The sequence below is a fragment of the Lepisma saccharinum genome, chromosome 28 (assembly GCF_977018435.1).
Source record: "Lepisma saccharinum chromosome 28, izLepSacc3.1, whole genome shotgun sequence".
Classification (NCBI taxonomy): Eukaryota; Metazoa; Arthropoda; class Insecta; order Zygentoma; family Lepismatidae; genus Lepisma; species Lepisma saccharinum.
The window spans coordinates 43,484,446-43,511,326 of NC_139256.1; the positions used below are offsets into that span (position 1 = coordinate 43,484,446).

General features: G+C 36.2%; 1 protein-coding gene across 1 annotated transcript in view; it reads left to right on the forward strand.

The window, feature by feature from the left end:
- The window catches only part of Fas2 (neural cell adhesion molecule fasciclin 2), a 125,640-nt gene that overhangs the window by 34,536 nt on the left and 64,223 nt on the right, over positions 1 to 26,881 (forward strand). Inside the window, exons 2-5 of the mRNA XM_083114003.1 lie at positions 369 to 540; positions 5,136 to 5,246; positions 20,148 to 20,311; positions 23,309 to 23,443. Of these exons, the coding sequence (XP_082970129.1) occupies positions 369 to 540; positions 5,136 to 5,246; positions 20,148 to 20,311; positions 23,309 to 23,443 (582 nt within the window). The remainder of the gene's footprint in view (positions 1 to 368; positions 541 to 5,135; positions 5,247 to 20,147; positions 20,312 to 23,308; positions 23,444 to 26,881) is intronic.

Genomic DNA, 26,881 nt, shown 5'->3' on the forward strand with positions numbered 1-26,881 from the left:
AGTCAAAGCCAGGCAGCCAATTAAAATACGCAACGTGTCAACAGCGTCTACGTAAGCGCCTCTCTTCTGGCTTCCATTCGCTCCTCGCTTCCAGCAGACGATTTTTTCCTCGTTTCTCATTGGCACCGAAACTGTCGAGCGATCCGTAGAGCGGGAAACGGGACAGGTTCTAACAAACGCTGTATAGATCCACCACTGCATGTACGCCGCACTGCAATCCAAAATAATGGCAATGCATAAGTGTCTGAAAGCTATGTGATATGATATATATTGACATTAAATTCAGATAATAGTTTTCAAGAACACTTTGTTCATAGCAAGCATTGTATATTTTTGAGTGACAATGCTGATTAATATTTCCTTTTCAGTGTGGCTAGCTGAGAGCTCAAGGCTAAAAATCCTACCTGCGCAGCCAGTACAGACGAAAGCAGTTGGAGATACGGTGCTTCTAACATGCCGCCCTGGTGACAATGAAGACAAGGCACTATTTTCAGATCTTAAGTGGATTGCTCCTGATGGAAGCGTCGTAACAAGTGACAAGTAAGGGATTGCATGCTTTTATTTCAGTGTTTTTAAGTATAAATGTATGGTTTCTTGCCAGGGAATGTTAAATTAATGCACTGTGGCTTACCTGTTTTCTCTCACTGTGTAACTAATATTCTTGTGTAAGATGCGGATGATAATAATTGGTTGTGTTCTTGGTATTTTCATGAGAGAAGATAGACATAGTTCTGATCTTTCATAACCAACATAATAGTGCACAAATTTTCATTCACAGAAATTTAGTATTATGAGTAGAGCAAGATTTAAACAAAACTAATGAACTGATATTGAATTGTTCGCCATTGTTTTTGTGTTAGAATTTCTATTTCTCCCATATGTTTTGTTTCTTATTTTTACTGTATGCTACAAATTATAGCATACTTTAAATTTGCACAACTAATTTAATAAAAGAAAATTAGTTCGTGAATGCTTTGATATCTTCTTCGGAAACTGAGATATGTAGTTCTTACGTAAAATGTTTCAAGAGAGATCCAAAAGTGAAAAATAAATTAAATGCATATTCTCTAGAAGTTATTTGGTTACGAAGTATTCTTATTTATTTGTAAGATAAAGAATATAAACTTACCATGGTAGTACACGAAAATGCTTCTATCAGTATGTTGAAACCTTCTGTTGTGGATGTACGTGGATGATATGTTACCTTACAACTCCTGGCATGATTTCTTCACTATACATTTTCATTCACGTGTAGTTTGCTGAATGGAGCAGACAATAAACTGAGCATGTAATTATGACTTCACGTTTCAGTCTGCAATAAAAGAATGTGTTAATAATCTAAAAGATGCATGGGTCCTTCTTCCATATTGGGAAAATAATTGTTTAAATAGTGAAGCATTTAGGAAACAAAACTTTAGTAATATTAAACTGTTCATGTCTGATGAAAAGAAGAACATGCTTCTCTGCTTCATAACTGTGGTTGCGTGTTCATCAAGAAAAATCTGACGTAAAACTAAATCAAATTATTATAAGGCTATCGCAATCCATTTGTTCATACTGACTACCACTTATATTATTCTCCACAATTACTCCACTATCACTTGAGGAAAGAGACATAAGACAATAAAAATATACTAAAATGAAGCAAAAATATGCAAACTTGCAATATACATATGAGGTGCATTCATTGTCAATCAACAGAATATGAGTTTATTCACAAGTGGAAAAGAGTGTGTAATTTTTATTACCAAATATCAACGCTTATACCGAGTGTTTCAGAAATTATTGAGGGGTTAAAAAATTTATTGCAAGTATACTTTGTTTTAATGAAACCAGTCCAGAACGAACAACGAATACAAACAGTTTTCTTTTTTTACACCTACAAATGTGTGCACCATGTGTGACATGGCACACATCGACACAATAATCTAGTTCTTGCCACACTTGCATCAACATGGGCCTGCCGATAGTGTATACCACTGCGATGATACGCTCCCTTAGGTCTGCATTATCATGGGATATCGGTGGGATGAATACCCAATCTTTGATTAAACGAAATCACATCGTGTAAGGTCCAGTGATCTTGAGGACCAAAACACCGTGAGTGATATGAATATCACCTAGCGGCAGGAATGTGAACTGGGCTGGTTTTCTTTAATGTAAGTTCAATACTTTACCTGCAATAAATTTTTGTAACCCCTCAATTATTTCTGAAACACGTGGTATGTACTTGCAACTCAAGAGCTTTATAAATACTATGATCTGGCTATATTTGGAAAACATTTTTAAAACATTTCCACATGAATGAAGGCCATGGATGCTTTGTTTCGCACACAGCCCCTTTCTTCTCATCTATCAATAAGCATTTGTCAAAATAGTAGTATGAATTTGAATGTAAAGTCATTTATAAATCCACTCTGAAGAATGTTTTTTTTTTGTTTTTTTTTTTTTGTTTGTTTGTTCTACGTGTTCGGACATGAAAAGGCTACAATTTTCACTGCCAGAAATTAAACAGAAAATCCATGAACACTGCAAATGATAAATCACATCGACAAATTGATTGATTTATTTGGTTTATTTTACTTCGTATTTCTTCCAATTTTGACTAATCACAAAGATGAGGATGAGGGATGATATGATGAAATTGATGAAGGAGCACTCATAAAAAACACCCATGCCCAAGCTGGGATTTGAACCTGGGACCCCTGGAATCGTGGAATGCTGTGCTAACCATTCTGGCATGGATCACATCATCAGGTCTTCATGTAAAATTACATTCTTGCTTGAACTAGAACAAGTAACGTACTATAGTGGGACCACAGTCAAGAAAACCTGCACAGAACCACGTGTCCTGTGTATCGTACTCGCACGTGCAGGTGAAGGGAAGGGCAGAGTTGAGCAGATGGAGGGAAAGGTGCATAAAGGCCAAAGGTTCTTTTGTTTGTGGTCTCTATTCTTCAGAAACAAATTTCTGTGTATGGAAAGTGCAAACTTTAAAGAAATTGAGGTAAAAGTTCGGTATATCGGAGACACATTAAAATCGGATATTTTGTGTTTAGCATGGTTCATACTTACCAATTGTGTATTGCAGAACATAGTTCAAGGTGCCATTATGCTTTTTACACGAAAACAAAGACAATTTTTCACATACAGAGTGATTTTTTAATTCCTTTCTTCGCTTCCGTAACACACGTTATGGCGGGCACATTTTGACACCTGTTGTGGGTATGCAGTGTTTCCAACCTTCTACACCGAAAAATACCTACTATCGTGTTCGTCACGTGTGAAAATTATACATTATGCACGGGTAGCTGACGGATAACCCCACGAACCATTTCCGATAAGGTTAGGTTAGGTTTTGTTCGGTTAGGCAAGCATAGTGAAAAAAGGGGTTGGAAACACTGACAGGGGCTTACGTCATGAAACGTATTAGCATGCAGTTCACGTAGCGAAAGCAATGGCAATTGTGCGTGGGTGAGTTATTTCTCTTGAAAAATACATGATTTCCCGGTCAAATATATTCCACGATGAAAGAAAATATCTCGACGAATGTTGGTAAGCTTGCAGAAACTCATTTCCGTAAGTAGTTTCTTGTGTAAAAATGAAGAAATGTGTCTCCGATATACCGAAATTGATAACGTGTGACAATAGAATAGTGCATAATTTATGTGATATTTTGAATCTCAGGTCATGATGATGTGCAGTTTAATTGCATTACATTCAGAATTAAAGGAAATCAGATCAAGTGTGGTAAAGCAAGGAGATTGAAACAGAACTATCCACAAATTTATGAAAAGTTCTTATTGTCCATACATTTGACTTTGCCGTGTTTCACTTTATATCCAGCTATTGTGCCTGAATTCATTGGAAATTGTTGATGCCCCAAATCATTGGAATGCTCAACACTTTGAGTCTGAGATTTATCTGTTATTTCCTTCAAAGGTAGACATAACATTGGAAATGAGGTATGAGTGATGGAATTAATAAGGAGAAATAAGGGTGATTGTTGCAATGACCAACAAAATTCACTTAAGCTACAGACAAAATGATGGGGAATTATGTATTACTATGTGGAAATTTCATATACAGGTATTACTGTGTGTTTAAAATCCATACCAGTATTGACTTCTAAATTATGGTACACATCAAGGTCTAATAACTTTCTTTACCTGTAGTTGTTTCTTGTGAAAGCAACATTTCCTATTGAAATGTGTATGTGGAAAACTCATAAAACATTAATTAGTAAGGAAGCTGATATGTGTTCTTTTCTGCAGGATGTACACCGCTTATCTATCATTGTGAATTGTCGAATTAATATCAGCTTGCCCTGGGTGTGCATAAACTAAATTCATACAAAAATATGTATAAATGCATGAAAATTTTATAAGCCATAAACATACTTTTTGAATAGTGCTTGCAAATATGACAGTATGATATTTTCCTCAGAAACATTTATGCATTATCTAAAGGGTGGGAAATGTTTTACATGTTGTGTCTATATAATGTATGTGTTAATAATATCAAATATTGGTCAAATTAACTTCTAAATTGATGTTTTAAAATGTGCTTCATAACATTGTAACCCCATCACACACCAGGTTTTTAAAAAAATGAATAATGAATTAGAACTCAACTGAATATTTGTATTGCTTCATTGCTTTGATTACTTGTGAAATCATGTGATTGATCTCTCTTGCTACAGCCTTTAGCTTTAGGTATGTTCTAATGGTCTATTTTCCTATCTAAATAATAAATAGCAATTGTAGAATTAATCTAATCATGTTCTGTTCTAGTTAAAAATAAGAGTTATGCGTTTTACCTTTTAAATATAAATGTAGATGTTAAGTGAAATATATTTTTAAGAGAATATCTGTGCAATCATAAGCATGCTGCTGCTTTGTTTACAAAGTCAATATGGCATTGTTCAGTGACTACCCTGCATGGCCAACAACCTGCAACAGAATCTTGATAGTGAACAGAAGAGAACAGCATGTGTCGTGAGTTTGTGTGCTTTATTCATACATGACTCTAGAATATGGCTTTAGTAAGACATGAAATTTTGCATGTCTGATGGAGACGAGAAGCGCTGAAGATATTACAACTTAGAGGACTTTATATTTTATTTTTCTTCTTAGCTACCAGCCCAGAACTGGATCTTTAGTTATGCAGTCGTTCAATGGAAATGGTCCAAGTATTTATGCTGGATTTGTACAAGAAAGATTTAGCAACAGGATAAGAAGGAAAAGGTTGGTTTGCCTGCTAAGTGTCATACCATAGGATAGCAGGACTGCCCTACCTACCTTCCTTTGCCCTATGTGCTGACTGTTGGGTTTTACACAAAAAACCCAAGTTATGAAATGCACGTGCATGTTTTTAGTTTCAAATAGAGTAGTTCGTTGTTTACAAATGTCAGTTTTATCATAAAACTATATGTACCATTCAATAAGCACTTCCTTTAATCCAGTATTTGTGTGAGAATGTATGTGTACAGTTCATTTTTTAAAATTACATTTCTTGATGCTTTCCACCCTCAACATGTTGGAGTTAGTGATATATTGACACATTTAGTGTTAATCAAACTAAAACGTGTTGTTCTTGTACTAAATTTGTTCAGTAGGGAGTTTTAAATTAGAAACAATGTGAGTGATTTTAATGCAATTTTTGAACATTATAGAGCTTATTCTTCTGCTGCAAGATTCTTATTATCATAATTGAAAATCATCTTCAGCTCCAGTAAGTCTTTAACGGCAGACACGAGGAAAATCCTACAAATGACCTAATGCTAAAACTTGGTCACTTAAGAACCCAATCGTAGTGCAGTTAGTAGAAACAGCATTTTACGCAGTGAAGTGATCATGCTGAATGTTCTGCAGTCGCCTCACTGGTAGTGCAGGGTGGCTACTCACTGGCAATTCTATGTGAATTATTGGCTCTTGAGAATTATGGGTGAATTCTGCTTGATTTTTCTCTGTAGATGTGAGAAATTGCAACTTTTATTAATCCAAATCTCATTTAAGTTATACATATTTATAAATGCCATGAGGCAAGTTTTTCACAGTCTCCCTTTTATTTTTATCAAGAAGGAAAAGAAAGCTAAGTGGAATATAAAACAGAATTCTCTCAGTTCATTTAGTTGACTTTGTTAGTGTCCCTTGCAGAACAATCTATATGACAGATGGAAGATTATTGCAAGATAAGATATCTTGAAGTTGGTTGGTTAAATTTGAGTTTGAAATTATTATGCAATTAACATTTTTTTCATAGATTAGTATATCCCGTAAAATTTGTGATTTGTGCTGATACATGTTTTTCAAGTCTGCGTATGCGAAATACTAATTGTAAACTCCGCAGTTTAAATTAAATATTTTAAATATACAGGATACCATTTAATTGAATTGATTTAGAATTTTTGGATACGTTGGAATCACATAGACCCTTTGTATTGTTAATGTATCTGTGTGTGTGTGTGGGGTGAGAGGTGGTTATACGGAAGGTTGAAGCAGGAAACATCTGCTTGTATTCTTGAAATTTTGGAAAGTTTGACGTGATGTGAATTTATCATGGTCCCAGAGTAGCCACCCTGTAGTGGCATCTTAGATTGAGCTGACATTGCTTTTACCGACATAATAGAATGCTTTTAATAGGTAGGGAAGGGAGTCCTCCTGTGTACATTATGATGCTTAAGTAGCCATTACCTCAATGACTGAAATGAATCGAGCACCCCAAAATCTTAAGTATGTGGTGCAACGGTCCTTTCAGAGCCGAAGCATACCAAACTGCAGTATCTGCCTTTGTTTCTTGACCAAAAGCAGGAACATTGACCATAAAATTACATGGAAATCAGAGATGAGGATTCATTCTAATTATATATACCAGTTAAGGTATCATAGTATGTATTATTCCATCAGTTCACCAAGTATGTTGCAATTCCTATTTGTAACTATTAAATATATAGGAAGTAATTTTCATATTTGTTTTTTTAATTTTCAAAGATAGCTGAACTTCTTTATTATTTTGGAACACCCGTGTCCATTTTATCTTACCCTATAGTTTCCAGCCATTTAGAAGCACAGATCTAATTTCTATATATAACGTTGAAGTAAAAAAATATAGCATAAGATAAATGGGTTTTATAGTGCTATTAAATTTTAATTAGCCTGTGCTAGAGCCCTTAGTCATCTACTGGATTTGCAATAAAGTGAATGAATAAATAAATAAATGCATAATTCTGTAGCCCCTCATTCTTGGTACAAGTACAAATTTAAACTCAATGTGCATTTCTTCAGTGTAAGGAATCACAAACATGGTGGTGCAAGTTAGCCTCACACCAAAAAGTATTGTTTTAAATATGAATCAAACCAAAAGGGTTTCTTTTGAATAGTTCTTTAGATCGACATCAATTGCTGTGAGAATTTTATCCAATGGTGGTTCTACATTGTGTAGATGTATAAAATACCAACTTGGTGGTTAAGTGGATGCCACTTAAGATTCCATTTTGAAATCCCAGGTGTTTCTTTTTGTGTATGCCCCTTTGTCAGTTATAACAAAAGAAGTGTTTTTTTTTTTTTTTTTTTTTTTTTTTTTTGTCAAGAGAGAACTTCCATACATACCATTTGAAAAACTCAATATGCTGGGAAGGCCTGTGTTTCTGCAGCCATGAACCTTCGGGTTTAAGAAGGCTAGGGATTTAGTTAGTTAAGCAGAAGTTTATTTTATTATAAAACATAAACTAAACGTAACGTTTCAACCTTTTAGCAAGGTCTTCTTCAGACCAAGTACACCAAGTACAAATGTAACAAGGTACAAACATTACTCCCCTCCAGACTATTAGAAAGTAGTTCTGGAACATTCTAGCAGGTGGCTTTCCCTTGTCAACTGTAATTTCACCTAAAAGGCTAGAATGTGGTTGGACTCTTTATCTCACGCTCTTTTTCCTTCATTCTTCTCTCCTCTTTCTCTCTTGTCCTTTCCACTCTATCTAACACCTTCTTCCATTCTTTATCTTCAGTCCCCCATTCCAGTTAATTGTGTCTTCTTCACCTTTCTTCTCTATTTCCTTGGCCTCCTTCCATTTTCTCACTAGTATTCTCTTCTCTTTTCCTATTTGCTTAGCCTCATCCCACTCTATGTCATGTCCTGTTTCTCTCATGTGTTTAAATATCACATTTCTTTCTCTCTCAAGTCATACATCATCCCTATGTTGTTTCAACCTGTCTTTCAGCCTCTTTTTCGTTTCTCCTATGTACATACTCTGACATTCTTTACGTTTCACTTCGTAGATAATTCCTTTCTCTTCCTCTTCTCTGTTCTCTTTTTTCTTGTTGCCATCTTAAGAATAGCAAGGGAGAAGCATCTTAAGAATAGCGAAGAATGCAAACAAGAAAAAGGATAACAGAGAAGATGAAGAGGAAGGTATTATCTACGAAGTGAAATGTAAAGAATGTCAGTGTGTGTACATAGAAGAAACCCTAGCAATGCCAAGGTATTTTTTGTTACACGGATTACCAAGGGGGGGAGGGGGCTCAGAGGCCCCTGAATGAAAGTTCAATTGAACTGGACTGATGTGTGTTTTCTGTCATTTGTACACATAAGTTAACTAATTAGACACTACTTTTATGTTTTGTTATGGATTATACATGAAAGATAAGTTACATAATGATTTTTAAGTAATTATAGTAAATCACTGTAACATTTATTACTTTTCTTCAATTACAATGTTGATACTTTGAACAATGCTTAAACTGTGCAAAATTCTAGCAAAGTTATCTATTTTCTTTTTGTACTATTCATACATTCATTATTTCAAATTGTTAACTATAGTTCAGCAATTGAATATATCCTCTCATGTATTGAAATACCTTTAAAACTTAATTGCGAAATCTTTCCTTAGAATTACCAAGGGGTGGGCCTTTGAGGCCCATAAACAATATCAACGAAATAAAGCAACTTTTTAATGAACATTTTTGGGGAAAATCACGTGATGTCATTCTAAATATTGCAAAGATCAATTACTATTTTTTTTATGAATTTTTACATTGATGGATATACATGTAATATGCAAAAAATGAATCAGTGGGCCTGAGAGCCTCCCTTGGTATTGCTAGGGTTAATGGAAACAGGGTAAATTTATCTTCCTGAAAATGGCATCATTTCAATTAGTCTTTAGATTGGGGATAAAAGACTAAACTAAATATTTCAAACGCTACCTGTTTGTTACATGCCATTAAGACACACAGAGGGCATGGAATAAGGCTCATACACATGCATGCCACATGATACTATTTGTTAATATTCAGTTTTACAGGAATGAGAGAACTGAATGAAAAGTCAGTTACAAAAGCTCACCATACTTCGAATTCAAAATACTCAGTTCCTCCAATTCCAAGAGTGGGCATTTTCTTCATTATTGCTATTTTGGATTATTTATCGATTACATTTCTCGAGAGTCATGCTGGTTTAGTTCGTAGGTCTCCTGACTGCAATGTAGAAGCCTCAGGTTCCATTCCCAGGCTGGGTGATCTCAGGTGTTAAATTTTCTGACAATTTTCTTTACATATCATTGCGCTCACACAGTCTTAACTGCAACCAAGAGGGTAAAAACAACCACAACATGTTGCTGATCACATCACCTTCACTATGACCGAGATCCCCAACGCTGCACACACTTAAGAAGTATTAATTTATAATGTGCAATGGTTTCAACATAAAGTAAATATTTCTTGCTTAAATATAAAGCTAGTCTTACCTTGTGGACATCTCATAAAACCACAGCTAAGAATGGATGTTCAATCTACCAACATTATTTCAGTCTCTTAATGTTTACTATAAGTGGTACCACATGCAAAATACCCATAGCTCCTTTGCATCGTACTTGTGTGTAGAGGGGAGGGAGGGGTAGAGTGCAGCAGGTTTCCTTATGGCCCGAGTTGAATGAGCAGAGGGGAAGGTACACGAGGGATTCTGGCTGAAGGTTCTTTTGTTTGTGGTCACTCTGTATTAGAGTTGATGAAGAAAAGAAATAGTGGAAGAGACACAGAATACCTTCTGTGTTATTTTTAAGTCTACTCTATAGCTTCCAAACCAAAATGATGTTCTTTTAAGAAGTGGGAAAGGATTGGTAGACATTTTTTTACATTTCTTCTCTTACAACTGCTCTGTTAGAGGAGTATCTCATTGAGAAAAACACGGAGGTGAAAAATCAGGACATATTTGCATCTTGTTGCTGCACTGACAAAAAATGCTTATAATATGACAAAGGATTTTCAATAAAGTGAAAAGGAGAATATAGCGAGAAAGTTTTTAGTTTTTTAAAACAAAAAACATGAAAATATGATGAAATATTATAAGAATTACAGTGTGATTGGTTGGTTGTGCTGTGTAAGAGGAGTAATGAACAATGCCATATTGTCTACCCATTTTAAATAAGCAGGATTATTTTGTCTGACCTTTCTTTACCTTTTTTGCTGATGCCACAAGTGAAGCTAGGCCAAGTAGTGGAAGAAAACTAAGGTAAATGAGGAGAGAATTACAGAAATTTGAAAAATATCTATATTTAGCCATTAGATGTAGTTAGTTCATAGTGCGCTGCAAAAAATGACCTATAGTCTACCATAAATGTTTTTATGTAATGCCGATTTAGATGTGTGCATGTTGTTTATATTGGATTGAGCTACTGCGCTCGTTTTTTTTGAAGCGTAAACATTTTTTGTCCAAAGAAACACTTGGACTTTCTAATTACTGCATTATAGTTATTTTAAGCACTTTTCTTATTTGATATTGGCTCATGCTGTTGTTTGTGGCCTTTCCCTGGGAAAATGCAATAATATTTATGGAAACTATATAATTAGAACTGAAATGCTTACTTTAGCAGAATAGGTTGAGATTCTGTCAAGATAATACTAACTTGAGGTGTGAGCAAGATTTTAATGTGTATAAAAATTAAAACAAAGATTTCGTAAATTTGAATGTTATCAGGCATAAGTACTCTTTTATGGTAAAATTTTGTTTGAGGAGTCTAATATTTATATGACATTGGAATTCATGTATGTTGATTATTTTCTAGTAAAATAGAGTATTGCTGTGTAAAATTTTGTGATCCTGTGAGCTATTAGCTATTCTGTTGATCTCTAATACCACATTATTTCCTCAATATCATTAAACTACATTTTTATTCCATATAACTGGAATTCCTTATCCATTATATGGAAATTGCAGTACATTGCATATTTCTTTTTCACTTTCTGTTATAAAAATTTCTGTTATTGTTTTAAAAGTACAATTTATGAAGTTCCACTCTTTAAATTACTCGTGGTTGTTGACAGTTTACAGATTCTTCTTATTTGACTATAATATGTAAAAAGTTATAGGAGTAAGGGTCCTGTTAATTTCAGATTCATCTTTATTGAAGGGTGAGTGAAAAATACATTGCACAGCAGTAATGTTAGCGAATTGGTACTAAAATGTATCAAAACATATTTAGTTTGATCAAGATTGATTGATTTGCTTTATTTTACTTCGCTTTTGTGCCACTTTTGGCTAATTTGTGAAAATGGGGATGAGTGATGATGTGATGAAATTGATGAATGGACACTCACAAACATCCATGCTCAGGCCGGGATTGGAACCCGGGACCCCTGGCATTGTAGCATGATGTGTTAACCACTCCGCGACAGGGGCCAGCTAACTTGATCAAGAACTAGTGGATAACTATATTTACGAAAAATCAGAAACTCACATTTGAAGAAAGCCTCCCGAATGACATATATGCTGGTAACACCATCACCTTGTAATCAAAGGGTCTCAGGTTTGATTCCCAGCCAAACACATTGTTATTCAGATCCCACTTTAAATTGTAGGTCCAGTCCTGAGCCTATCTATGTGTAAAGTAAAGTTAAAACAAGTTTTACTTATTGGAAGATGCTTTCGTGTGATGCTGAAAGGCTCTCTCCTACTCATTCACTTGTCTGTTTCTTCTTCTCTTATCATTAGTTTGTGTTGCTTTTTACTTAATGGATTAATCACAGTGGTGATGATGATGAAAAACTAAGTGAATGAAGGAAGAAACACAAGGACACATCCATGCCATACCTAGGATTGAAACCTGTGCCCTCTTAATTCATCTCCCATTATGCAAATTGTTCTGCCACAGATACTGTCATCATCCACATCCACTTCTCAAATCAGTCTATGTACTAAGGTTATCAGTAATGAAGATACCCTCCCTCTACCCAGGGTTGTAGTTGAGGGTATACAGCAGTATATGCCGTATTACCTCTGGTTAATCTTACTCTTTAGCACATACCTTCTGCGATACAATGGGTATCCTTCTACATTCGTAGAAGTAAATGATTTCATCCATACATTTAATGGAAACATGGTCATATACCCTTTGAAAATTTTGGGAGTACAGAGTACAGTATCATCAAACGAGTCTCATAGTTCATTCAAAAACTTGACCACAAACAGATTTCCAGAAGGGGATATCCAGAATGATTTGAATTGTCGTCAACACCAGTACAAAACTTACAAATGAAGACAGCGAAGTAACGTAGAGATTACTACAGTAACACAATACTGGTTTATGCTTTTTCTGTATTATTTGTAAATTATTTATTTTCCATGATGCAAGAAACATTACCCAATTTTGTCACTTGACATTGACAGTAATATTTTATGTCAAGAATTGTTGGCAAGATCTCAATCTTACAATCTGCTACATGCCTGCAAGCAGTAGTTCATAAATTGGTGTTATTCTGATACTTGATGTGGCATGAAGAACATTTATGATTTTACTTGGTGTGTGATGATAAAAAAAAGTTTCCATTCCTACTGCAGAAGTGCATAAAAGAATTGTGTGGGCTAAAATCTGAGCAGAACGCAACCTCAAATAATATGTTGGTCATTATATGTTTAGCGTGTACATACAGTATATGGAGAAAGTAGTTTCACCTCATTTTACAATGTATTTTGCATGATGTTCATGTGGAAATGTCTTGATGTTCTTATTCTGTTTATATATAATTGTTACTGTGTACAGTACATATGTGTTAATTTATATTATATACTTTGTATGTGTGTGTGTGTATGTGTGTGTATATATATACATATGAAAACTATTTTCTCTATCTACATGATAGAGAGTTTGGTAGCATGATTTTTCAAGATAAAACATATATTTAATTTAAAGTTACTTTTTTTTCTGTCGAGTTATTTTGAATTATGTGTTTCTGTTTCGAGATTTATAGGTCATTGGTAAATAAACTATGGGGGAGGATGGTATTGACAAGTATGCATCTAAATTACACAATTTACATTTGAGTCATCAAAATCATCATCCTTCGCCGTTTCCTGTTTCTGGCTGGGTCAGCTACTGGACGGGTCACAGATGGCGGATAGTGAAAATCCCCTCAGATATGGGGGATATAAAAGGGGACACCCAAATAAGCAGTCCCTTGTTAAGGCGACAAGGCTATCAGGGTGTGGGAGGGTGTCCAGTGGCATGGAGATACTCAGTAAATACTACAGATACCCATTGACAGTCTTCTGTCATGGCGAATAAACATCACCATGAAAGTGTTTGTCCCCACTGCCTTGTGGACCTGGAGGGATCCAGAAAGGCTAAGGGATTTTGAACCCTGAGAGAAAACAAGGGTGTAGGCTGTGACAGGCCCGATTAGCTGACAGCTGAAAGCATAAAAAAATCGAGAAAAGAGAGAAGCAAGCCAGACTGGAAATTACATTTAAGTGACAGCAAAAATGTTTTTTTAGTTTATAAGACTTCTTTATTGTTAATACAGAGTCAGATATGACAAAAGAAGAGGTTGTATGACAAAATCAGTGACATCGTATCTATATAAAAACCTTCATAAATTTTCAGTAAATTCGTTCTCTACTTTGTTGGTAAATGAAGTCACTAAGTTTCAATCATTGAAATAGGCTAAAACTCCTCATTCCTCCAAGCTTCTAGAGTAGTGGAGTTGGTACACAAAATGTTCTATTCTAACTTCCCAGTTCCTATTTCTCTTTTTGTAATTATAGATTTCTAAAATTTCTTATTTTTCTTATTTTACATCATGTTTCTGCCTCGTTAGGCTAATCAAGATGATGAGAATGAATAATGATTAGAAATATATAAAGGGACCCCTCACAAAAATAAAATGCAACCAGGATTAAAATATGGAACCTTCAGTGATGTATGTTGATCTCTCAAAGCAGATTTCGTATATAATAGGAAGCACAGAACATAAAAGGTATTTCCTCATTGCCAGTGTGAATAATTAATCTACTTTGAAACACTATATCCTGCCATGGTGACTCTTTTGTGCAAGTCTTAAAGTTATAAAGCCTTCAGCTGCTTCATGTAAGAGAAATTGCTTCATTTGGTTGTTACGTGCCCGGTCTTGATCACTCTAAATAAACTTACATAAATATTCCTTCATGGAGAACACAAGATATACCAGCCTACTATGTACTCGTATGAGCTTACCTCAGATGTGGGATGCACTTTAAGGCCTTTTTATAAAAAATGTCATAAGCTTACACAGTCGGGACTCCATAAAACTTCTGCAGATATTAATTCAACACAATCTATACTCACAAATTAAGTTCTGGTTTGAGGTAAAGCTGTATTATATGGCATACATTTTTAGAAGGAACATGAGTTCAGCCAATATGCAGCCAGTACTATTGCGCTGTTGCCATGCTAGTGGAAGGGAAAGACTGCAGAACGACGGAGTACATATTTTTCAAAGTCATCTACGCTAGTAACACTTTTCTATTTTCTAGCATGTTTCCCAGGATATTCACCGATCTGTGAGATAGATGTTTTTCCCTGTTTTATAATGTGCAACACAGTATGCATGCACACTTACACCACATGCTTTAGCCGTAAGTTCTCAACTCTGAAAAAACACACACTTCTTTCTATGCCAATTCCTTGAAGTAAGAATATGTTTTAAAATTGATATTTCCGCCTTGTGAATGTATATTTTACCCTTGGTAAAATACTGTTTCTGGGTTTTGAGAGTGACATTATTAAATAACACTTAGGGAACACACACATATGGAATCCTCTCACAACTGTTCTTTGTGGTGCACGAGTGAATAATAAGTAAATTATTTTACACCACCCTTGCTATGAAAACACTGAACTCAAACTGACTCAGTCTCACAATGTTTGCGATCACCTACGACAATGAAGGATCTTTGTGCTGTTCAGATGAAATTATCATGCATTGTTTTCCCAAGACACAACACCTCAAGAAGGAAAATGAAATGTTGTGTTTGTGTTAAGATGTGTTGTTTCCCAGTATTTCTTCAAAAAATTATATCTTCTGCTGTAGGGGACGGAAATTTATGGGATTTGGACAGTCAGGTTCAAAATGTCTTGCCCCTTCTTATGATAGACCTTATAGTGGCGAGTTTTATGAAAACTTCTTGCGGGCAAGAAAAATACAGAACATGGCATTTATCTTGCTTGCTGCAGTTTCCTAACCGTACAACATTGCAATCCTGCCATTGGCTGATCATGGGCAGGCTCTGCGTGGTCCTGCCTGATATTGCTTCTGAAACAGTACCCTTGTATAATCTTTCTTACACTAACAAAATCACACATTTTGAAATCAACTTACATCATCTAGCAACTAGAACTGAAACTTTTATAATATTAAAATAACCAACCTGTGGTGCAACAGTCCATTGAGGGCTCGGGCCTACCTACCGACTGCTCACCTAACTCCCACCTAATCATACTAACTCTGTCATCTGAGATGGAAAATCATCCAACCAGTTATGGGGTGGTGTGTGGTCAGCATGATGAACCTCTAGTCATTGTTCATTGTTGTAGGTTTTCATGACGAGGTTACTTGAATTGAACTGCTTGAATTCCATATGCTTACAAGAACGGGCCTCCATCATGGCTGCTCAAAGCAACAATTCAACAGTTTGTGACGTAGGTGGAACACATCTATATCTGTGTTTCCTGATCCCACAAAACTCCATCTGATATGTACTGTCCTTTTAATATACTTTTAAGTATTTATTTTACCTTGTTATATCATTTGGTTCAGCTGGGAAAATATTTCATTCACACGTTTCTCACATCTGAAACTTATTTGCGGAAAAGAGTGAACATATACAGGCAGGTTATTTAAGTCTTTTACCGCGAGAGCATCTGCCGCTCAGCGGCCCCATCATGCAACAGGTTCTGGTAATTTGTGTTACAGGACGTCCGTAACAGAAACTGCTTGTTTTGTAATGTTTCCACTTTTCACAATTACAGTTACAATTACAATTGAAATACTCGTACCTTGTCGCAAGGATGCTGGAAAAAGTGTCCTCCCAAATACAAATATTTCTGGCACCTTATTTCTGACATTAATCTTAGATTAGACATCACTACTTTATCCTCAGTTGACAGAAAGGGAAGACAGCATCCCGGTGCATAAAGCAAACCGAAAGTGTAAAATGATATTTAAAAGTAACAATAATGATGATCAGTAACCTCCTTTGTTATAAGAGATGTTGAAAATGACCTTCTTCAACAGCTATACAACACGTTTTTTAGGTTCAAGAGATCCTGTCTCTCGTAATGGCCTGACCACTTTTCTGCAAAAGTTTGTTTTCACGTAATTATCGTACATAAAAACTCTTTGTTCAAGACTATATTTGTTTAGCGCCATAACTAATGAATGAATAACAATTAACACAATAAAGCACTAGCACTGAATAGAACATTAACTCAATAACACAGTATAAACAACATGCGCACTGATAAACGCAAACAGAAGTGAACATGAGTGTGCACTCACTCCGTCTGGTAGCCGACGGTGTTGCCAACCATTTTCCGGCAATGTCCCTACAGACGTAGTCAAAATGTCCCTACACCAAGTAAAGTGACTAAAAAAAACACCTCGTGTGCATGCTAAACAGAAGATAAAATATACACATGTACTTACCAAATCTTTCTGCTCTGTGCTTCCACAATTAATGAAGGAGCGAATTTACAATACAGGACCTCTCCCCGATTTTTGTAATATTTTGCATACTCACTAATTGAGGCCTCTTAATAACGAATTTGAAGTTAAAATTTGGGGGTCACATGTAGAAATTGCAAAATAAGCTAAATTGAGTGGTCTGCGAGTGGTCACTCATTTATTTACTGGAAGATTTTATGTTTCCAATACTTAAAAAACGAAATATACATTGATTGATTGATTGATTTGGTGTTTTAAGTCCACTTTATGCACAGTAAGGCTAATTGAGACTGGACCTACAGTTTAAAGTGGGATCCGAACCACTATGTGCCTCCACTAGGTATCAGACCCAGGACCCCTTGATTACAAGGCGACGACGCTACCACTGTGCCATCGGGGAGGCCCACGAAATATACATTCCTGATAGTACTACGACCCCAAATTTTAACTATGTTTGCCTAACCTATAGTGGCCATGGTGGCTCAGTCGGTAACGTGTCTGACTACCATGCTCAAGGTCCCGGGTTCGATCCCCGGCCGGTTCAAATCCAGGAACTTTTCTAACGTTAGAAGCGGCCCCGGCACCCACCCAGCGTCGAATAACATGGGTACCTGAGGGAAACCCTGGGGGGTAAAGGCGGTCAGGGGCGTGGTGCTGATCACATCACCCCCACTCACGACCAGATCAAGAAAGTGTGGGGCGTTACCCCCACACCCCCTATACGCCTTCATGGCGTGGTGCTAAGCACAGGGGAACACTTTACCTTTTTTTTTTGCCTAACCTAATCTTACCGTGAATGGTTTGTGGGGCTACCCATGCATGGTTTTTCGACCCCAAATTTTAACTATGTTTGCCTTGCCTAACCTAACCTTAACGAGAATGGTCAGTGGAGTTATCCATGAATGGTTTTGCGCTAATTGTGATTACGAACCGATAATAAATCTTATTTTCGTATCACTTTAATGGCAAACGTTCATCATCGAAGATGCCATTTTCGTATCCTGCACAATCGATGCACTGTTTCCAAACTTACCTGTAATTAAATCAGTTCACATGCCACATGTTCTTCTACATCATGATTGTCACCGTCACATGAAAGCACCTTCTTTAGTCAAAATATCGAAATCTATAAGTTTATTAATTAGCCCATGGCCATCCTCCTGCACACTTCATCTAACAATCTGTACAACATTAACAACTTTTTCACTGTTCTCTTCCGCCATTCTTACACGAGCCATGCTCTTCAAGAATGAAATCAACAGTGTAATTGCGAACATCAATTGTTCATATCAACAAATATGGCTACCATACTTGTATACGGAGAATCATTGCAAGAATTGAAAAGCTTATTTCACAACTTCTACATGTTAATGAACAATTTTTTCACATCACCCCAACATGTTAACCTGAGATAAATCATCACGACTAATTAGTTTGTGAGTATAAGACGTAGCATAAAAATTACAGAAGGGTCCGGTATTGTAAATTCTTGTCTTAATGAATAACATTGAGTCGTTTATTGTTGATTATGTTATTTGAAGTCATACATGCTGCTGCTGTGAAGAGATAGATGTTGGTTGGTGATGCTGTATTTCCTGTGGTCTTTAACAATTCTTTTCCCATTTCATTTCGCTTTTTGGTTTTTGTATCACTTAACATTGAAAATATTATTTCTGTTTCCACGTTAGAATGTAGCAATGTTAGCACTATTTTCGCAAGAGTGGAAATGTTTTAAAAAAAAGAACTTCCAAAATTCTGATGGAGATTTGTTAGTTAGTTGTTTTGTTTTTTCTCCTCCTCGCTAAAGTATCCAGATAAACTAATCCATTCATTCCAAACTGAGTGCAAAGAAAGTGCAACTGACTGACGAGTAAGCTTTGCACCTTTCCACAATAAAATGTTATTTTCCAAGATTGAAAAAAGTCCCTACATTTTCCCTTATTTGGCAAATCTGTCCCTACGTTCCTACATGGGCGAAATATGGTGAAAAGTCCCTATGCATAGGGACATGTCTCTACGGTTGGCATCACTGCTGACAGGTGTTGCATTCGTGCAGTATGAATCGCCCTCTCGCAGCTCACAACTCCCTCAATAAGCTGCCGGCACTCTTGTGACAACTGTGGGTAAAGTAGCGATGTCTAATCTAAGATTAGATGTCAGTAGGGGTGTGCAGGATCCCGAAAAGTCGGGATCGGGATGGGAATTTTAAAAAGTCATTAATTCTTAACGTTTTCTGCATTGCAAATGTCTGGAACTTATTGGAAATTGTTAGTTTCTGTACCAGAAATGCAAAAATAATCACTTAATGTTAAAATGACGTGTAGAATTCGAGATTTCAAGAGCTTCGGGAAATTTTGAAGATTTCTCATCCCGAAAAGTCAGGAAATTGAGAATCTTTCCCATCCCGAATGTTGGGATTTAAAGAATTTCCCATCCCGGTCCCATCCTGACTTAAAACATTCTGTCCCGCACACCCCTAGATGTCAGAAATAAGGTGCAAGAAATATTTGTATTTGGGAGGACACCTTTTCCAGCATCCTTGCGACAAGGTACGTGGTTATTTCAATTGTAATTGTGAAAAGTGGAAACATTACACAACAAGCGGTTTCTGTTACGGACTTCCTGTAACGCAATTCGCTGGGACTTGTTGCATGACGGGGCCACCGAGCAGCCGACGCTCTCGCGGTAAAAGACTTAAATAACCTCCCTGCATTATTTTCTATTTGACTTGCCAATAAAAAAAATGTGCTTCTCTTTTTCCACATTAGCTGACCTGATATGATTACTCTCATTGATGCTAATGTGTTATGCATACAAATTTTTGTATATGTGTTGTGTATTTCGTGTTCTTTTCTTGTCTTGGATAGGAGATAAGAATATGTTCTGTCCGGCATGTGTCAAAAAATACTTTAGTATGCTGTGTTAATTTAATTACTATAATTAAATATGTGAATATAAGTGCAAGATTTATGATGTCTGTTAATCAGGATTTGTTCATTGATACCACAAGTTTAAAAGCTATAATTTTTAGAAATATGTGTTAAAATTATACAACTTTTCTTTAGAAGAAAATGTAATGCAGTTGTTGCATTGTGGTCTGTTGTTATGCATGTTCATATTGTATTTTTGTACAAGGAGTGATTTTATATAATTGTTTCCCCATTTTTTATGCAGAAATACCAATCGAAGGATCAAAGCTGAGAACGTGCCTGGGAATCCCCCTTCCCTGGGACTTTTCATTCAAGAGCTGAGAGAAAATGATGCTGGGGTGTACACATGCACAGCACTGTATGCTAGAACCGGCAATGAGACCAATTCTGTTGAGATTGCTCCATACAGTAAGTCCAAAATAATTGTGAAATTAATATTTATCTTATTGAAAAAGTACAATATTCTTCGTCTTGAATTTAGAGGTTCATGTATAATTAAGGGATGATAAATTAGCAGACATTCAATCACCTGGTCTGTGAAATTATTTCCATCCTTTTTATTTTACCTGTTTTGTAAATGTTAATTTGAAGACAGTTTGCAAGATTAAGTAAATCAGTCTTTAGAAAGTTACTTTTAGATTTACCTTATTCAAGATAAGATCTGTGTGAATGTAGGGGATGGTATCACCCAGCAAGCAAGATTTTCGCAAAGCATCCTGGGCTCGGGTACCCTTTTCTACACCCTCGATTTTTCGCACATTTCAAATATTCTCGTTACGAAAATTAGTTCTTCATAAGAAACGATGTTTCTAAATAGCGCGGAAAGTAATTTTTTTAGATCTACGTGCTAGGAAACTTACGTTTTTCAATATTTAGATTCCTTATGTAACGTCGAAACGGTTTTGCAGGGATTTCATCATGGCGCATCTTGGATTCATGTCACAGGCGCACGTCTGAACATTTTCTTTTTCTTCTTATCTTTGACTTGTGCAATGGGATAATTTGCAATTTCTTCTTGTTATGAATGACTTGTGCAATGGGATAATTTGCGATTTCAATATATTATTTATGTAATTTATTGGCGGATTGGATATTTGAGACATTGCAATTGTTTTGTGCGACTTTAGACATTGGAATTGATTTGTGTGACATTGAATTAATACAAAAGGACTAAATATGAGATTGACACACGTTCAACGGATGAAGGACATAGAGGGCTTTGTTCTACGAAACATACGGGACATTGTACTTGACTTACAGGGAGATGGTCTGCTGCCCCACGAACCATTGGCGCTAGGCCCACGAACCATTGGCGCTAGGCCCACGAACCATTGGCGCTAGCCTCACGAACCATTGACGCTAGCCCCACGAACCATTGGCGCTAGCCCCACGAACCATTGGCGCTAGCCCCACGAACCATTGGCACTAGCCCCACAAACCATTGGCGCTAGCCCCACGAACCATTGGCGCGTGGATAGGTTAGTTCAGTTAGGTTGAGATCGATAGTTAAAATTTGGTGTCGTGTTAGTATCACGATCTAGAAATTGGAAATAATTGCGAACCATTTCAAACGACAAAATTTCAACTTTAAACGGCTGTACAGTCGTAAATACTTCTTTCCGCGCTCCAATTTTTTTTTATTCACAAATAGGATCACATAACCTTCATAATGAAAGAAAAAAAAATTCAAAATTCGAGGGTGTAGAATAGGGTACCCGACCCGCATCCTGACCCCAAGGCTGGGCCAAACATCCCCCAGCTAATATTTTTGACTTAAAACGATTGTTATTTGCAGAATTTGTTGCATGCACACAAGCAAACTGTCCTCTTTTTACTGATGACTATCTACAATGAGTTTAATTTTAATCACATTATAATAAACTTCACATCTTCAAACATTAAAATATAGATGTAAGAATATGAAAGTAAATCCTTACACTATACTATGTCAGAAAGGAAGATAAACAAAAATATGTGAGGTATGTTATGTTCCCCAGTTTATTCTCAGTGGATCTACTCACTATTATTCATGAGACTTATCAGCCTACTATGAATCTCTCAGGTTGTGGGAAAACAGATATGGTTATGTTTACGTAAACCTTACTAACTCTTACACACCAAAAATGTCTTTAGATGTCAGTTAATGTTAATTAATGTTAATATATCACACTTGCACTCGCAATTAAACTCCTTATTACAAACAAAATTGTATTAAGATCAAAATTTTTCTTGGACTACACAAATTAACATATTCACATTTCCAAAATCACTTCCATCATCCAGCATTCATAATATCAACTCAACTCAACTAAGATTTATTGGATTCATAATATCTCTCACCTAACAACCCACACTCAAATGTCTTAAGGTTAGTCCATAACCATAACAGACTACCCAATTGAACAAAACAAATTATGACATCATAGACATTTAACATATAAAACACTGAAATTGATGCATAAAGTAGGTATGTATCAGGTAAAAGACAGTAAATACTGCAAATGATAAATTATTATGATATTTCATGGGTTTACTGCATGTTCACATTGAAAATGGTGTTGGTACATCAATGTAGCCAGAAAGAAGAGAGGCATTGACGAGAAGGTGCTGTTGCCAGTGTTTACTGCAAAATAGGTAATGGGAGAAGTTCAGAAGGGCAGGAAAGGGGGTGGGGGCATTTATTGGGTGGCTAGGTTGAGAGGGGTGGTATACAGTGGCATGCATGTGTGATGTGTAGGCCCTTTCCCATCATCTGTGGGAAGAGGTGTCTGTGCATGGGAGTATAAAATAGAATGGTATTTTTTCTTCCCGAACTTCATCTACCACCAACCGTGCAGTAAACACTGGCTAAAGTATTTTTCTTGTTGACGCCTGTCACCTATCACTTCTTTCTGGCTACACTGCTGCACAGACACTATCTGTTTACTTCTTTTGTGAACATGCACCCAGGCCACGAAATATTAACTTTTTGTGTTTGGTAAGTGGTTACTGTAGAAGGATCCAGGTGTATTGTCCCCTGTCAATGTTTTGTTCATGTGGGAATGGCATGCAGTTCTTTCATACACATAAAAATCAACAGAAATGGTTGTTATTATGCACTGAACTAAACATCAACAGTTCACAGGCACACTACACTTGGATCCCTCAGCTTCAACAGCATACTAGCACACACTAACAGTGAACATAGGCATATCAGTATTTTGGTCAGGAATTTTGTATTTCCTTTTTATATATATATATATATATATATATATATATATATATATATATATCTTGTCAGTTCCTCATACCTTTTAATTTGGATACTGAAGCAATGGCAGAAGATATACATTTAATCCCCCTTTTTCTGATTTCCACCTGATTAACCGTTACTTTACAAACATGCATTTTTTGTTTCTTTTTCAGTTGCTATTCAGTGGATAAACACTCCAACAGAGCAATTCCCTGTCATCCATACAGACTTCAAAATAAAATGTGAAGTAAAGTCGAGACCACATGCCACATTACAGTGGCTAAGAGATGGAGATGCCATAAAATCTGGTAAGTATAAACTATTCCAGTTGTCTTTGCATTCTAAACTGTTAACTACCAAATTTAGAAACTGTTGAACAATCTCTGTGATAGCATAGTACAATGTTACATATATACCTGGATCCATTAATATCTTTAAGGGTTGTAAGTTCCCTGCTGGAAATTTCTGCTGTTTACAGTAGACAGAATCTACTTTTACTGTGTTTTCTGAAAACTACTGAAACTCAAAGCTCTCCTACTGAACACCTTCAGTAGACCTAATGTACATATACAGTAGAGGAAGTACAAGGGAAATATTGGTAACATTATCGTATGGGTAAAACGGATTCCTTCAAATTTCCTTCAAATTTACAGGAGAAAGTACTTACGGAAATCATTTTCTTGAGCGTTTTGGAAGTTCCTGAATGTAGATTTGATCCATTTTAATGTGAATGCGTTTTGTTTTCTGCGAAAATCTCTGTCCGACACGCTATTTCTGCTCCCGCCATTTGCTTTTTGCATGAGAGTGCAATGTTCCGTGTGTTAAGACGATGCAACCCCGTAGCCAGTGTTTCAGCCTCGCCGTGTTTTCACTAGAACCACCTGTCGAGTTCGGAACAAGCCATTTTTCCCGAATGGGTGTCACTTATCGCACAACATTTTAGCAACATTGTGTTCGGACGTCACAGGAGAGAGCTGTTTTTACAATTTTTCTTCGTATTTATGCTAATGGAACCTAACCTAACAGGCCTAACCTAACCACGTAGGCATTCCTCGTCTGACGTCAATATTCAAGGTTGCAAGATTGTTGTGCGTAAAGGAAGAGAATTAACGAATTACGAAAGAAAGATGGTTCCGACCCGAATGGGTGTCACTTATCGCACAACACTGTAGCAACATTGTGTTCTGACGTCACAGGAAAGATCTTTTTCATGTTAGGCAATACAAGCTAACGCGTCTCTTAGCGAAAATAATAATTTTTCTTTGTATCTATGCTAATGGAACCTAACCCAACAGGCCTAACCTAACCACGTAGGCATTCCTCGTCTGACGTCAATATTCAAGGTTGCAAGATGGTTGTGCGTAAAGGAAGAGCATTAACAAATTTCAAAAGAAGGATGGTTCCGACCCGAATGGGTGTCACTTATCGCACAACACTCTAGCAACATTGTGTTCTGACGTCACAGGAGAAACCTTTTTCATGTTAGGCAATACAAAGGTAACGCGTCTCTTAGCAAAAATATTATTTTTTCTTTGTATTTATGCTAATGGAACCTAACCTAACAGGCCTAACCTAACCACGTAGGCATTCCTCGTCTGACGTCAATATTCAAGGTTGCAAGAGTGTTGTGCGTAAAGGAAGAGCATTAACGAATTGCGAAAGAAAGATGGTTCCGAATTGCTGTGTATGGACAATGAACGTGGTAAATCGCAAGGTTATTTTACAAGTTCTACACGTAAATGCGACGTATTAGCATAATTTCAAATAGGGGCACGAAAGTAGATATTTTCCGGTGAACGAGGTTGCACCACTGCATAAATCGACAAAACACTCTCAGAACGCCCCCTAAACCAGTATGCTATCACGGCCATAATGTGTTACAGATTCGAAACAACAAGTAACAGTAAGTACTCGTAAATAGAGAAAATAAACATTATCTTAGTTAGAAATGCATTATTTCGCCTTAAGAAATGTTCCGCAACACGTTAGCAATGTAAAGAAGTCCGAAATATATGATTCGTAGGTGTTTCACCCATACGATAATAGTACCGAAATATTATCTTCAGTATTACACCAGGGTGGCTACTCAGCGGGAATTCCTTGAATTCCAGGAATTGGCTCTGGGAATTATGTGTGAATTCTACGTGAATTTTTCTCCGTAGACGTGAGAAATCACAACTTTTATTAATCCAAATGAATTCATACATTTACAAATGCCCCGAGGCAAGTTTTTCACAATTTATCTTTTATTTTATCAATGGTAGAAGGAAGCTGCATGGAAAATGAAACAGAATTCTCTCAATCTGTTCACTTTGTTAGTGTCCTTTGCAGAACAATCTATCTGACAGGTGGACAATTACAAGGTAAGATATCTTGAACTTGATTAGGTAAATTTGAGTTTGAAATTCTTAAACAATTAATAATTTTTCGTAGATTAGTATATCCCGTAACATTTGTGACTTGTGTTTTTTTTATGGATTTTGAGTCCCAGTATGTGAAATGGCAAATGTAAACTCCACACCTTAACTTGAATATTTTACCATTTAATTGATTTGAATCAGAATTTTTGGATACATTGGAATCACACAGACCCTTTATATTGTTAATATACTTGTGTGTGGATTGTGAGAGCCGGTAAAGCATAAGGTTGAAATAAAGAAAACATCTGCTTATGTACCCTTGAATTTTTGGAAAGTTCGCCTTCAAAACCAGGAATTATATTTTATCATGGACCTAGAGTGGTCACCCTGTACACGTAATATTGTATGTAGTATGTCTGGCTTAACATGTTTGCTGTAAATATAACTTATCATTCCTCCTGATTAACAATTTGTTTTTATATCTATGTGAAAATCTATACACAGTAGATGTTTCAAAATACCCCTTGATCTATGAAAACAGTAGACAGAATTTTCAACAGGGTTCTTAGAAAACAATATAATGTCACAGTAAATGTTAAGAGAATGCATGAAAATAATCTGTTGGGCCATAAAAGGAAATTAATATCAGTTTCTAATACATTTAATCGGTGGCGACTGACAGCTAATATGAGGTGCAGTTTCAACCTGATAAATATAAATCAGAATATATTGCCCACCAACTTATATCACAGAATAATCAAATGATTGAGCTAATTTAGATATGTTCTTTTACAATTACATGGTAGCATATGTTTCACCTAGTTATAAATCATTCTCATCTGTGGGATCATCACCAGTAGTGATACTGACACTTGAAAATTTTTCAAAAATATTCGTTAATATTAATATGTAAGTGTTCTACTAGTTATATGCATTAATTTACCTGAGTTTTGCTTTTTGACACAGATAACACTATCAGCTCAGTGCTGATATACTTAGTAATATATTCAAAGTTATCTGCTCCCTCACTTCTGCCTTTCCATGTTGTTTTTTTCCACTATCACCGCTGGCATATTCTAGGGGGAGCTATAGCCCCTCTCAAAATTGTGAAAAAATCAACATTTTCAAATAAAAGCAGTAAAGGACTCGGGATTGACCAAAGTGGTAAATGCAAACTCTTCCCAATTACCATTTTTATATTTGAACAATTTTTAAAACTAAGGTCTGCTGGCCCCTATGTTGGAGTTGTTAGCACATCTCGCTATGACGCTAGGGCTCCCGGGTTCAAATTCTGACTTGGCCATAGATGTTTGTGAGTGTCCATTCATCATGTTGATATGATCCTCCCGAACTATATCAAAGATTCGGTCATATTTAATATTATTC